The 15532-nt window shown below is 36.7% G+C and overlaps 1 protein-coding gene across 2 annotated transcripts in view; it reads right to left on the bottom strand.

Moving 5' to 3' along the window:
• The window catches only part of LOC106154052 (zinc finger protein 423-like), a 35672-nt gene extending 32919 nt beyond the window's left edge, over window positions 1–2753 (bottom strand). For both annotated transcript variants that reach the window (XM_087011153.1, XM_087011152.1), the window contains exon 1: window positions 2146–2753. In XM_087011153.1, coding sequence (XP_086867279.1) covers window positions 2146–2185 — 40 coding nt within the window. In that variant the 5' untranslated portion in view covers window positions 2186–2753. The remainder of the gene's footprint in view (window positions 1–2145) is intronic.
• Between the last annotated feature and the right edge of the window lie 12779 nt (window positions 2754–15532).

Below are 15532 nucleotides of genomic sequence, written 5' to 3' on the forward strand. Positions count from 1 at the left end.
TTCAAAAATTCCAAATACCTTTTTTATTACAGTATTTTTTTCCTAGATATTTCTGTTTAAATTACCGAAAAGAAAGTAATTTCTTATTCCCTTTTTTAAATCCAGATTCTCTTTTTCGGGTAATGGGGTATTACTTAAAAATTGGTGTTCTGAGAGGTGAGCATTCAATTTTGTTTAAATATAGCAAGCAATTTACCATTCTTTCACTTAAAGGATAGATCTAGTGTTTACTGTTTTCTATACCTTTTTTTAAACTAACAGTTCCATTTGAAATGCTGCTGAACTGATAAAGCTATGCTGACAACAGGCAGAAATTCTTGTGTTTCTGTTTTTTTTTTTTTTAAATCTTTGCTTTGCTTAATTACCTTAATCATCCATCAAATTTTGCACAAAAATCATAATCAAACACTTACACTTACCAAAAGATGTTATTACCATACTATACAAAAGACTGACTTGAAAACTTTGGAAAGGGAGTTTGATTCAAGCAAGAAAGTATAAAATTATATTTTGAAAAAGAATTAACAAAGGTGAATCTTTTCAAAAAATAAAACACTGAAATGACCAAGGTGCTTGAACTTGTAAGTAATCACTATGCAATTGCAATTAAGTGGGTGCCTGCACAGCAGTTATACAGACAATCAATTTTAAAATGAAAAGCTAAATTTATCTTTGTAAATGGCATTAGTTGAGTCCACCTAAGTGACTCCAAATAATTTGTCCACACGCTTCATTGGTTTTTTTTTTTCCCAAGATGATAATGTTGGAAGAAATAAAAAGGACTAATTCCCTTAAATTTCATTGTCTATTTTGAACTTCTATTATTTTTCCTCATAGTCACTGCTGGGAATCAGAGTTTATCGCAAAAAAGTTCTTAAAGGTTAACCTTTAGAAAAAAAAACTTAAAAACCTCTTTGCCTCTTGTTAACATCCTTATCTCCCTTCCTTAAAATTGTGTAATAATTTGATTTTTCCTCAGTTGTTTTAAAACATCTCAAAGAACACTTCAGACTGCATGCCAGGTTGAAAAAGACTGCCTTTGTACAACTCAAGATCAGGCCTTCAGCGCAGCAAGGGGCATTTGCAGCGCTAAATAAGATCTCTGCTACAGCAAACGCACATTCAGCACCCCATCGAGATGTCAGTTTTTTTCACATCCGACCCAACAAAAATAAACCCATTAAAATTGAAGACTAGTGGAGCTGCCAAGTACAGCTCAGCGTGCTCCCCCATCCCTCCCAACACCCTGGTGCTTTATTCATTTCCTTTTCCATTCCCTTCGACCTGGGGAGAATGCACAAACAATCTGCTTATTGTTCAGGCCTGAATGCCACCTGACTCAGAAGGGAGCCTTCAAGCCCACAGGAATTCACCCAGCCTCATTCAGGGCCTTAATCACTTGACCCCCATGGGGCCCCGCGCTCTGGATGGACAATGCCGACTCCCACTGGGACTAGCGGATCAGAAACATTCAGGAATAGAATGAAATATTGAAATGGTCTTTTCAGATACCATATAACTGTAATGGCTCAGTCTGTCTCTGGTGAAATAACCAGGCAATGGTGTTGAGGAAAATTATGAAAGCTGACAATCAAGGCATTACCACTGGCACAAAGGTTCTGATATATTACTGACAAAATAATGGGTATATGCATTGACTTTGTAATTTACTAAAAACAATATTGAACATGTTTCAGTTATGCTTCACTTCTGTTATATAAGCACACACAAAAACCGACAGAATTATTTATAGCAATATCCAAATTAAAATCTCTTACTAATACTCTATTAATAGGCAACAATTAACCACAAATCAAAGCACTGCTATTTTCACCTTCCAATCATAATTTATTGCAAAATGAATCTCTGATGGCACCTCTGACATGACAAATGTGCTTAATTATCTGTCCTTGGACAAAAAAATTTTAATACGTTTTACATCAATTAATTATGAGTTTACTTTAATTGAGTTTTAAATTGATGTAATACTGCACAGAAAAGTGTTAACTAATTAGATGGTAACTGGAAGTTGTAATGAATCTCAATACTGACGCGTCTCCATTAACAGTAAAATAAAACCAAAAAGAACATTTTTGTACTTTAACAAGCAATTAAGAAACACAACGTTCTAATTGCTTCACTTACGTTTCAGCGCCCGCGGCTTGGCTTGCTTTCTTCGTGACATTGGTGTTAACGTTCACGCGTACGGCTTGAACTGTGAGGACGCTCTCCTTGCCCCCTCCTCGCTGGCTAGGTACTTGGTCTATCTTCACACGGCGTTTCTAGGAAACAGCAAGCCCCTTGGTAGAGGTACAAGAGCGTGACCAACCTGTAGCCGTAAGTCACGGTCGTCTACCTCGGCGAGATGCTCAGTCCCTTTCAGTCTCAACTACCTTCTTCGTCTTTTGCCACTAGTAAAACACCTCCGCCGCGTGCAGCCTTCAGCTTGGCTGTGAGGGCGCTACGTCATGCCTTGAATATTGAATGCTAAGCCTCCGCTGACACCCAAGTGATTTGGGCCTGCCTCGAGCGCCGCGGCAAACGTCTCCCGGGGAGATTTGAACTCAAAGAACGGACTTTGCTCCCCTGAGAACCACTTGATTACATCCTGGCAGCTCGCATTATTCCTCGGGCCTCTTGGGGCGGATTGCCAGTTCATTACAGGGTGTAATTCACCAATGAAAACCGCGGTCCCAGTAGGGTTCCGATCAATCATCCTCCCCGCTCACCATGTGTAAACACTCGCCGCCTGCACATGCGCCGTAGCAGACGACTCCTGTGGAGAGCTCGATAGAGGGCGTACCGTCCTGCCAAGACGAGGAAATGTCGGGTTTATTCTGAACAAAAGTTTTGTCTGCATTTTGAAGCAATTTGAATAGGCCTAGATCTAGATGTTTGCCAATTTTAGGCTTTCAAATATGTATTATCGTTTGCATTTTATTTGGAATTATATATTCATAACAGCCCATCATATATCATTTAAAGTGAACTATTTTGTAGGCCTATGGTTTGGTCATAACCAACTTAGAAATACCAGAATAACTGAAATATTGTAAGCCTGTGCGTATGACGTTGGAAACATTGGAGAGGGAGGTAAGTTGATTAGAAATAATTTTTAAAAATAAATATTTCCCAAATTCTAATCTACGTTTTCAAAATTGTGCATTGATTTGATTAGTGTCTCAAGCTAAACGCACCTCAATAAATTTTGCTAACGGTAGGCAAATTTCAAAAGGCCTCCAAAATTTAACAGAATTACACCCCTGAAATGCGTAAACTATGTTAATTGCGGTCTGATGCGGCAGATCCAATTTGCTATATATCTGATTGAGATAATATATGCTTATTATTATACATAAAAACACATTGCTGTGAGTGCTGCAGCTCGTCTCAACTGTCGCAGCGGTCGTAGCTCATCCGTACACATTCAGACACATTGCTCTGCACGCGTGAATTTGCTAAATGCGCATTCCCAATTAAACTATCGTTCTACGTAGATCGATCCAACTTTGTTGAATGTAATCCAGATTAACTGAATGATGCCCCTCCTCTAGCAGCTACGGGGTGATTAATTTTCGTATGGATTCGATCGCACTCAAAACGAAGTGGAAAAGTTTACAGAAGCCTAACAAAATGTCACAACTGTATTTAATTTCCAAAGGCTCTCCACATATCGATAAACCAAATCTGCCAGTGATAGACTTACTTCCAGTAGAAGTCCCAACGCAAATGTGTCAGGACAAATAGGCAAATTTTTACTCATAAGCAGCCTTCCCCAATTGTCAAATTTACGTTCTTTATATAAAAACAGATGATCGACATTGACTATCATTTCTGAATAAAAATATAAGTGACTTGGCCGTTGGAAGCCAAATGACTTGAAAAAATGTATCTTTTACAAAGTCAGTTTTTGGAGCTCTGTACAAAACTACAATCCAAATAATCTGTAGTGATTTGTTTAGCTCCGAGCTTTAGCTTATTTAAAATTATTCTTCGTGTTGCCTCTACTTGTTTAAGACCAAATGATACAATCATGTGTTTGAGACCGATGACTGAATAGGGGTCTGCATGTCTACATATTTCCGAAATTAAATTATATGATTGGCTTTTTAAATGTTTTATATGAAGTACGTAAATATAGGTTATGCCAGTTAAGATGCTAATATGTCTTTGAATAGCACCCTGTTTAACTGACCTGGAAGGCACTGCACTACATGTATATACAGTACTACAAGTGTTATATTGGGAAATGTTGAAGGACGAAGTAAGATCGAGCAAGGCCTCGAATGCTTCGTAGAACAGGGTGTTGATAAAGCATCATCATCAACAACAACAACAGCTATAAATTATTATATCAGTCACTGCTGCAGGCCCATTTGTAGAAACCGAATGCGTGATCACATATGAGAAGATTGTGCGGTTGTGCTTATGTTGAACCTAAGTTGCTCACCTAACACATTTCTTTCCTAGAATCACGTCAAATTTCAGTTGACTGAGTATATAACGGCTAGGTCAGGAGCGCATTACTGTTTGCTGAGAAATGAAACTAGAAGTGCTCGTATATTATTTTTACATAAACATTTTACAAAAAAAAAAAAAAAAAAAAACACCCAAGAAACCTTAATAGTTTTTTTTAAATGTATGTTATGAACGATTCCAACTATCTCAAGTGTAAGATGTCTTTCATATGAAAAAAAAAACAACAACAAATTCTTCAAATTAAAAAATATGTTCATATCCATATCATTAATTGATATAGAAGTGTTGGGTGGTTTTATCTTTTTATTAATAGGTTGATGGATCTCTCTCTCTCTCTCTCTCTCTCTCTCTCTCTCTCTATCTCTCTCTCTCAGTCTAAAATGTTTCTCCTTCAGGGGTCTTAACCCCATTTTTTGCCTCCAACCAGACACGCAGAGAATGGCGTCGTTGTAAATCTCGGAAACCCCCAAAAGACATGCTCATTTATCATCAGAGTCTAACCGTGGTTTCTTCCTTGTTTTTAAGCACGTAGAGCATTTTGGGGAACGGAGAAAAAAGCTCAGATAATTTTTGGCTTTTTTCTTTCATTTTTTGTAATCCATAAGACGACAAATACAGTAGAAGTATTTACTTGCATGATTGTCTTTATTCATTATTTTTATCTACATTTATTTTTCAAAATACTTATTTGCTTTTACAAAGATAATTAATAACATTAGCGAACGAAAATTTCAAAGAACCGATTATCGCCATTAATCTTTTTCATCCTTTACATAAATAAGTATATTTGACAGATTAACAGCACCTTTGCTTTGTATTTTCATGTACTAAATAAGAGATCCTTGATCATTTCATTGAAGTTTTTTGGAAGTTTTTTTTTTCATATATAGAACGTGTTTGAAAGGTTGTCAAAATTTGGGTATAATTCGGTTGATTTGATTTTGCAAATAATGTAATTTTTTTCTTATCTGGACATAGATTTGAAATTATTAAGAGACGCGTTAATTAATAAATTCGATGCAAATATTGCACTTTTCACTCAATGCAACAATCACCAAAAACAAACAAACAAAAAACAACAACAAAACATTGATATCATTCTCATTATTTTCTGATGCGATGCCGCTTTGAAATTTATTTTCGAATAGGAAAATGTTCCATAAAAATAAATAGCTTGTTTTTGAGTGATAAGCAAATTTTTAATTTACAAAGATAAGAGGACGGTTTAAGTCAACAAAATTCCATTAACAATTTCTTTTAATTTTATTATGATAAATATTTTGGACACATGCAATTGAATCAATCATAATCATGTTTTACTTAGTAGCCTACCAATGAAGAGTGATACAATTTCAAGAGCTTCTTTTGACCTTCTTGATAAGATATCGCATTGTACTTACTTTTCCTAACTGCCTAGTGCGATTCAACAAAGATAAATGTTTTTGGAATAAGAAATGTGAATGATGAGTATCTTTCACACAAAATTAACAGATATAAAGTTGTGAAATTTTCACGCATGCGGGGCGTTTTTACCACATTAAAATTATTTCATTAAATTCATACTAAGAATTTCCTCTCCACCTTCTTATGTTATCAAAGGTTGACTTTTTTCAAACATTAAGTTAAGTGAATAGAAAGATGAACGACTCAATTAATGCATTAATATAATATAATATAATATAATATAATATAATATAATATAATATAATATAATATAATATAATATAATATAGAATTTTAAAAAATTGTTACATTTGTGTTTTTTTTTTCTGTTTTCCACCACGTGGGGTTAAACTGAGAAGTTTGAACTGTTAAACATACCACGACTGGTTGGCTCTGTTGCACATTGACCCGGACTATTCGCAGAAAATCAAATTAGAACCCGTGGAAAGTGATACACAAATATAGAAATTCAAACTAATTTTAACCTATGAGGTAGGTACAAAATGAGTTCGTCGGGTAGAATGTACTTTTTCAAGCAATACTTCAGGTTACATGTACTTGTAACTTTTATATACACCTAGCACAGCCTTTATGTGTATTGATATCGGTTTATTGATAAGAATTCGTGAAGATTATAAATCACTGAGTGTGATACTTTTCATCATTTTTTTATTCTGGGTCTGATGTTTTCAGTTATTTGTTGTGAGATTTAAGACTTAACGCCCACTGAATAAAATGAAACTCACTACAAGCCGGAAGTTAAAAACTGCAAAGAAATAGAAAGTATGATGAAAACGTGAAATTTACCATGGCAGGAAGACGATTAAAATATACTACCATTTTTTCACGCAACTAGAATGATATCTTCCCCATACCACCAGTCACATGTATGAAGTATTTAAATAGCATACGATCTAAAGAGTATTTCAACTCCTTTTTTCAAAAATCTGGTGTGCTTTGTTGCGTTTTGTTTTACTTTTGTCCTGATCTTGAACATCTCAGACCGACGTTCAACTTTTAACACATGGCCTTCTGGGCAAATGGTCGACAGAAGAAACGATCACGTTGCTTTCCTCTTTCTCTCTGAGAAAATCCAGATATCTCAAACTGCTCCTTCGGGCAATAAATCTTTCCCTAACGCCGGTCTCTCCCCGCGAGCGTGCGCCCGGCTACGCTACATCGTTCCTAAAATATATGTTTTGTGCGCGAAACGGTCGATTTGCTTGGGATTTACACGTCCTTGTGTGATTTACGTGGGCATTTAATGTAAACTCTATGCCCCATTTGGTGTCATAGTACATTGTTTCTTAATTCTGAAATATGTGAAAGCCTTCGTGAAATGGAAGCGATGATGAAAGCTTTTCACCTGTGGAATTTTCTTTGCCTTTTCAGTTCTTGTAAATATGCAAAGAATTCTATTTTTGCAAAGTTTTGGTGGAACAAAGGATACGATTCCAGCGAAACATGTCAGATTCATTGGAAAATGTATTCTATCTTTCAAAGGAAAATGCTTTTTATCAATGTACTTTTAAACGAATAAAAGCAGGCACACGGGAAGCAACCGTGTCAACCGTAAGGGCGGAAGTTGACGTTTCTTACCACATAGAATCTAAATATTTTGGATAATATTCGATTGTATACCCCTACAACTGCAAAAAATCGCTTAATATTAAAAAACAACAGAACATTTTAACTTTTTCATAGAAAACAGGAACCCATAGATTTTCTTGATAATGCAGTTATAACATCTAGTCAGTTTTTCTAGTTACCAGAGACAGTTTCAGAAACGAAATATTTTGCTCAATTAAAAAAGCTCAAATCTGTACAAGACCTCTTAAAAATAATAAAAACGCATTAACTTTCGATACAATGAAAACTGTTTTATTGGCCGCTAACATGGAAATCACCTATAACGCGTTATGATATAAGTTCATTTTTGCTGAATGATATACCATTTTCCTTAATCACCTTCACATGAAATGTTATACCTTGAGGAATATGTCTAAATCTTTGTTTTTCCTTATGATTCCACGGAAGCATTCCCAACGTTGGGTGAATTCATATTCGAGTCTAATATTGAAAAAGGAAATCTCATTAAAGCCAACGCCTGTTGTATATATATATATATATATATATATATATATATATATATATATATATATATATATATATATATATATATATATATATATATATATATATATATATGCAGCAAAAATGTGTAAATATGTACACTAAAATTTATACAAAACCATTTTTCAATACTAAAAAGCTCCCATCGTTTTGTTAATGCTTCATAGGAACTAATATATTTATTCTTAACAATTATTCCTTGCAGGTGAAATTGGCTCATTACCTCTGACTTGATAAAATCGGGTCGTTAAAAATATAACCCGTATAAGCAAAATATAAAAAGGAACGGCAATACTGCTTTCTAGAATGGGTCTCTTGGCATATTCATTTATCGTATCAATTATAAAGCATAAGAAGAAATTGTTGTATGTAATCAAACAATGAGTTTAAAGATAGGCAGTCACAAAAAATAACGACAAAATGAAATAAAACAGAAAAAATTAAACGTTTTGCGGTTAGGTTTTTATTTGCGTTTAGAAAGAATCTCTTCTTTTTCTTTTCCTTCCTCTTCATCTTTGAAGAATATCGATTGTTAATCCTTATGGACTCTCATATCAAAAAATATATATGTAACCACTGGAATCGCGTGTACTTCCCTACCTCCCACGTGTGAACTTTGCCGCCTGCCAATCAGGGCAAGAAAAAACCTGCCTCCTATTAACGACTTACAAATTGCTTTCGACTTTGGAATATTTGGAATATTAATTATCGACATGGCATGGAGAGATCTATTATAGAGCGTTTAGCGATCCATTAGGACAGGAAAATGGCGTCAAGGATTAGCACTGTTGCCTAGCGTTACTCCGCTGATTTCTCAGGGAATCGGGGCCAAATTGGCGGGCTGTTTATTTTTGCTAGACCATCTTGAAAGCGTGAAGGCAAGACGCTGCGGTAGACACCATCACTCAGTTGCGCTTAATTACTTCTCAGCAAATAGCAAAAACTTGTACCTTTCAACGAACTGTTGTCAGTCGCTTTGCCTCCAGGTTCTAGATTTCAGACAAAGAGGCAGAGAAAGGGATTTTTTATTCGAGTTATAAAAAGATACGTGTAGTTTCCGGCAATATTTCTGTTTTAAGTTTGCCCTTTTTTTAAGTAAAGCTTTTAGCCGAGTTTTTACATTTTTATGCCAAAAGGCAAACGTATGATGGTTCCATTGAGAAAATCACATTTCCTAGTATAATAAAAAACGAAAGCGGAAAACGCCTGTGTAAAATTGCTCATTAGTTTACTACACTGATTATATTCAGGAAATTTGATCATCAAGTTACTCACAGTGTTTCGCAGCAAATAAAGTTTTTTATCACGAATTGCCTGGAAAGACATCACGTCAGCGTGTAAAATGTAAATCCAAAAGTAACGCCAACATCGGTTTCACAAGGAAATATAAAGATATGTATGTTTGGCAACCCTACGGTAATTTTTGCCTATAATATTACTGCATACACAGATCGAGTATTCTGCAGTTCACGATTGTTTCTACTTTCTCATTTTCCCAAATAATATATGTCATATTTACACCAGAGTCAATTTTAGCCCTATGACTGGTCTGAATTTTTAGACCAAAAACTTAGTCTAGTTCTAGCTAAGTCCCTATTGGCCCACTTAGATAACGTAACATGGTACCCAGCGTTTTCCACGTTTTCTTTTCAAAAAGAGGAGCAGTATTTCATTGGACAGCCGCATATATTGGATTTGTCTGTCATTGGACAGCGCATTTTACTTCAAAGTATACCCACATTTTAGTCTAAAATTTAGAACAATTTTTACGTTAAAGTTATCTGGTGAAATCGGAACATGCTGATATACAAGCACATACAACAGCTAAAACGTGCCACAGTCGAGGGTGTCAAGAATCAGGAGATACCAGGACGATGAAAGAACGGAAACGAAACCAGAAACAACAAGGTGAAAATGCGTCATGGCACCCGATGATTTGTTCGTGGTTGATACGTAGCATCTTTCCTCAGTCTTGCCGCCGCAACGAGTCACTGATACCAAGCTCTGGGTCACATAGGGAGTGACCCGTTTCCTTTACCTTAAAATAAAAATTTACTCTCTTTTCGCTGAGACGGAAACTTTTCGGTATTTTTATTTGACCTCATGAAAGCAAATAGAAATAATTATTTCTCATAATTAGCAACGCACGTCCTGTGACAGGACTCAGAATTGTTTCTCTGCTACCCCGCTCTCCCATTCCTCTAGACTAATAATAACAAGTAACAGATTTGAAAGAAAAATACCAAAGGAAGGCTGAGGTCGAGGAGAGGTGACGATGGCCTTATTTTCTTTGACCTCTGTATAAAGCATGGTACCCCACCCTGACCTCCATCCCCTCTCAAAACATACTCGCTCACGTGCACGCGCGCGCGCGCGCGAGTATGTTTAATTGGTTTAATTGGTTTAAATAAATCCTCTGTCTACCCCATAAAGTTTACTTGTTCGTTGTGAAGAGCATGGGGCTGTTTACGCCCCCACTCCCCTCACCCGCGTCCCTTACCTCCCGACACACACACACACACACACACACACACACACACGGACGGACGGACGGACGGAGGAGCGAACAGACGAACACACATATACATACACACGCACATACATACACACACACATACACACAGAGAGAGTAACACACGAACGAGCGAACGCACACACGCACGCACACATACAAATGCACGCAAGCACATACCACCTAACAACTGGATTTGATTTGATTTTACCACCCATAAAAATACCAAAAATAGCGTCCCTAAAATGTCACCGCCTAATGGCGCAGGAGTGCGACATCTGGGCACATTTGATTGATGTTTCATGGAGGCGTCTTCAACACGGGCGCGAACGAGGTGTGCCTGAGGTTACAGAAGGCAGCTTGAATGTCTTTTAATCGCTGAAATTAGAGTCCAATGGTACGGACCACCATGGCAGTATGGAAGGGAGGGGGGGGGGGGAGAGAGAGAAAGGGGTTCTGTCCGTTGTGTTGGAAGAGGAGATGATAAAATTGTATTTTTCTCGGAAAAGAAGCTTCAGTATTGAAGTGAGTGCGTTTTGAATGTAGTGACCCAGGGGGGCATTGGCCCTGGGGAGGGGGGGGGCTGGGACAAGCTGCTGTGGTCTCTAGGAATGGATGGAATCGACAGTGCATTTTGAACTTTACTTTGTTATTTTTCTTTCCCTCATCTTTCCTGGTTTCCTTTTTTCTTCTTTCTTTTTTCATTTTTCTATGTATGTCTTTTTCTTTCCTCTGCTTCTCTTGTTATTTATTATTTATCTTCTTTTTTCTTTTCTTTTCTTTCTTTGTTATTTTTTACTTTGCGTTCCCGCTTTCTTCCCTATTTTTTTTTCAATTTTTAACCATCTTACTTGCCTCTTGTATTTATAACTGTTTACCACAGCTCAGTGGCAAAACAAGAAACTGACTGGCTAATCAAGATCAATAATTATCCCATCACTCGTTCACGGCAATCATCTACCTTTCTGCGTCAATTAGCCAATCGTCTCCCGACGTTTTCTTATCTCGGCTCTAATACTACTGGTGTACTTAGGCTTGATATAGATATTCACTCTGACATTTCCTGGCTCGGAGAGACTCCTCGACCAGCAAAAAACCTCGAGTCAGGTCCATATCTTTAAAATCTATCCCCCCTTAATGGAGTCTGAAACGAGCACTTGTTAGAGAACATGTTCGAAATCCGGTGTTGTTAGAAGTCTTTTGTTCCATTTTTAACGCGCTTTAAATCTTGGTCAAATTCAGTTCTCTGACGGAAGCTGAAAAAGTGAGGAAAAAAACACGACTGTTTTGGAGGCCAATTTTGCTACACTTTGTACGCTTAGAAGAAATAATTAACAGCGTAACTCCTTCAGAGGAATTCTGATAAATATTTGAACGTAGGTTGTCAAAATACGGGGAGAAGGCTGCCAAAAGTAAAGTGATATCTAAATTGTGTGGAGGTGCATCTTGGGTTCATCTACAAGGTGCTCTCAATCTTTCATCAACAAGAGATCACCGTGCGACATTTACCGGCTCTACCACGATAAAAACAACCTCAAGTGGTTACCATGGCGACCCAGAATAGGGGAACGCTTGTCACCGGTATCGGCAAGGCAGCGCATAGTCGCCTTACTGGGATAAACCGTTTTTGAAACTAACTTCTTTTTTATTTCTTCGAAAAAAAAACTGATGTGTGTTATATTATATATAGTATAATAATTATTTTGAAAATGCCAAAAGCAAAAACTTTATTTTCATATTGTTATTGGGGAGTCTTCTGCCGTTCATATGCTCTTTAAGGGTATCACATTGCGTTTGTTATACATTTCGCACAGTGTATTTTTTAATCATTTTCAGTGTTCGGTTTCACCTGTCTTCTTGTGATGTATTCCGATACCCGTTTATGTTGTACTGTACCAACACTAATTTTTCCCAAAGACAAAATGATTTTTCCTTTTTATTTTTGAAATTGTCTACCTTCAGAAAAAAGTGTTTGATGCCAAAAGCAGGTCAGACCTAAGGAACTAATAAAAAATGGACAATTTGCTTCATGGGCTTCTTTATTTTAATCATCATTTGGATAAATGAGTAATGATTACACAAGTAATAATGTTGATAATAATAATTTATTACGTAAATATGTACATGTACAAGTACACACTTATGACTGTATATATTGAAGGGAAGTTTGTATACATTAATTTTAAAGACAAAATTGTAATCATAAACCTGTAAATGCACACACAAACTTTGCAAACTTCTTGCTAAGATATCTCAAGCACTATTTCTCACTTTACAAAATTAATGGCAAAGATGAGTGCTTTCTTTGTATATATCTACAGGCCGAGCCTTGTTTACACGCGATATAATCCAGGAATTTCTCCTAGTAAATGAATGGGCGGGTTTCTGGGAGTGGGACTTGTTCCAGAATGCCAAACCCTTAAGTTGTCTGTAAATATAAATAAAACGCATTTCAGCAACAGCGAGGTATGTCATCACCTTTCTGTGACATCTATACAAATGTACCAGTTTGAAAAGTATTCACTATTACAAAATATTACTTTATAGAATTTTAAACTACCTGTGAAAAGGGAAGCGAATATTGTTTTCGCCTGAAATTAGCATTTGAATAATCCAGGCTTTTCGGAAGGTACAGTGAATGGGGCATTAGTAACAGTTAAAAGGACTATGCAATGAGAAAATGTTAAGCTAACTCTACGATTAAAAAAATATCCTTCCACAATAAATAATGAAAAAATATTTCAATAGAAAAAAAAAGGAGCAAGAAATTCCAGTGATGCGTATCATTCTCCTGCAAACAACATTTTTCAGTGGACAGAAATCGATCTCGTCTGCTATCACCTGGGCGATGTTCCCGCCAAGTGCCATCGTGGAAGAAAGACAATATGGCCACCGAGGGGATCAGATTATCCCTGCTATCAACCCACGACGACAGACACGAGGCTTGTTTCGGCTCTTGGTGTTGGGCATTTTCATTGCCGGTCACTCAAGCGTTCTTATCTGGCCGTAAAGAGTGGCCAGTCTATTCTTGTTAAAGGAGAAAGATGTCAATTTTAGAATCGTCTGCCAAAGCTTTGCTCACTACGCTGCTTTTGTGGACAGAGTCGGTGACTCATTCGTCCATTGTTTCGAGAAGTAGTAATAATAAAGACATAATGGATTTTTCTCTTCAAGATAGCCTAGTTGTATACTAACATTTCTTTTTATAAAAAAATTAAATATCAAAGTTGATCCTAGTACTGTGCATTTTACATTTTGATACACCCAGTAGGTGAGGTTTTATTTAGAAAAAAATTGAATTTGGCGAATTGGAATCAAAAATCCGAGAAGGGCATCTTAACGATAAACGTCAAGATATGAATCGGGGCGAGATGTCTAAGAATTCTATAAATCTCTGCTCGACGCTGCGTGTGGCATGCGGTAATTAAAACCCCTCGTTCGGCTTGGCATGCTTTCGGTGTCAACTTTAATTACCTTAAACAATGCAGCTTCGGTTCGACCCGCTCCTGACCCCTGACCTTCACGTGATTGACGCAGTATTTTGTGCCACTTACACATTATATCACTCCACATATTGGATCTACCTCCCCAGAAAAACTAATCAAAAGTCTAAATAATCATTGTTTTTCGTACTGTGTTACGATATTTAATTAATTGTTCTCCGGGCTTTGTTAGGCGTTCTCGTCAAAGAAATCTCGAAATGGTGGCTCTCGGTGCAAAGAGATTGTAATTTGTATGGCGGCTTAATTGACGCCGAGGTTTTCTTTATTGAATTTCACCCAAAAACACTAGACTAGCAAAACTAATTCAATTCAGCTAATTTTCTTCTGCAAAGAATACGTTTATTTGATCTTAATGTTTTGTATTGGACACAACATTAGTGAAGAACACGAGAACCACCGTCAAGGTCTCGAACTAGGGAAATTAATTCGAACGCAACTTTATATTTTCGAAATAAAAACTTCACCTACATTGTACCGAATGAGATTGTTTCATAGAATCATGCGAAATATCTCACACTAATTTTTAATTGGGAAGTATTCGGTCCTTATAACAGGTCTCTTGAGAAAAAATCACTCCATAAAATATATTATATAATCTTAAAAACACGCCAAAACATTATAAAAACCAGATTTTATTTGACAAAACAGGAATATTTTGATAACAGCTTTATCAGTCTGCCAGACGATGGGAGGCTAGTACACCTAGGGCAGACGACTTCAAGCGGACTTCGAGCAGACGATTACAAGGGGAAGACTGTGATATGATCACTAGCAAAACTGAGCAATTATTTTCAAGAAGAAATTTCTCTCAAGTATGGTAGAATGGTCATACATGTATGTAATACAAACATTCATAGGTTTTCTCGTCTTTCTTTTATTCTTTAAAAAAGTGTGAGATTCCCCAACTGAATATCATCTGTTTGTGCATGGAAAACCAGAACATTCAATAATCAAAATATGACAATTTTTTGAAGAAGTAGTAAATGGCACGTCAACTGCGTCAAAACTTAATGCAAGCATTATAAAAAAAATTATATTACAATTCTCTCAGAAATAAAAATCTTCGAACTCTTCTCTTCCCCCCCATTCTCCGCTAACTCACTGAAGCTGTTTCAATTCTAATAATACAAGTATCAAAATGAAAAAACACAAATATGATGAATTTATTCCCCACGTCATGTGACAACCTTCATCAGCCCGTCTCTGGTAACGGGAGCTGGTCCTCGCTAGGGCCACCAAGAAAGGGGGCACCAATTGCAAGAAAATTTACCCTGCCATCTTTGACAAATTGCTGCGCGAGAATCCGGGGCAGTGATGATTGACGAATAGATCTGGGTTGTAGTTCGCGTCGTATTTAGTTAGCGCGGTGTGCGCGTGACGGGCTGGATTTGTCGGTCGGTCAGTTTGGAAAACGTTTCCTTCTGAAACGTGTTGATTCTACTTTTTTTCTCTTGCGCAGTTT

The sequence above is a fragment of the Lingula anatina genome, chromosome 4, assembly GCF_051362555.1.
Source record: "Lingula anatina isolate TDL-2025a chromosome 4, LinAna3.0, whole genome shotgun sequence".
Taxonomy (NCBI): Eukaryota; Metazoa; Brachiopoda; class Lingulata; order Lingulida; family Lingulidae; genus Lingula; species Lingula anatina.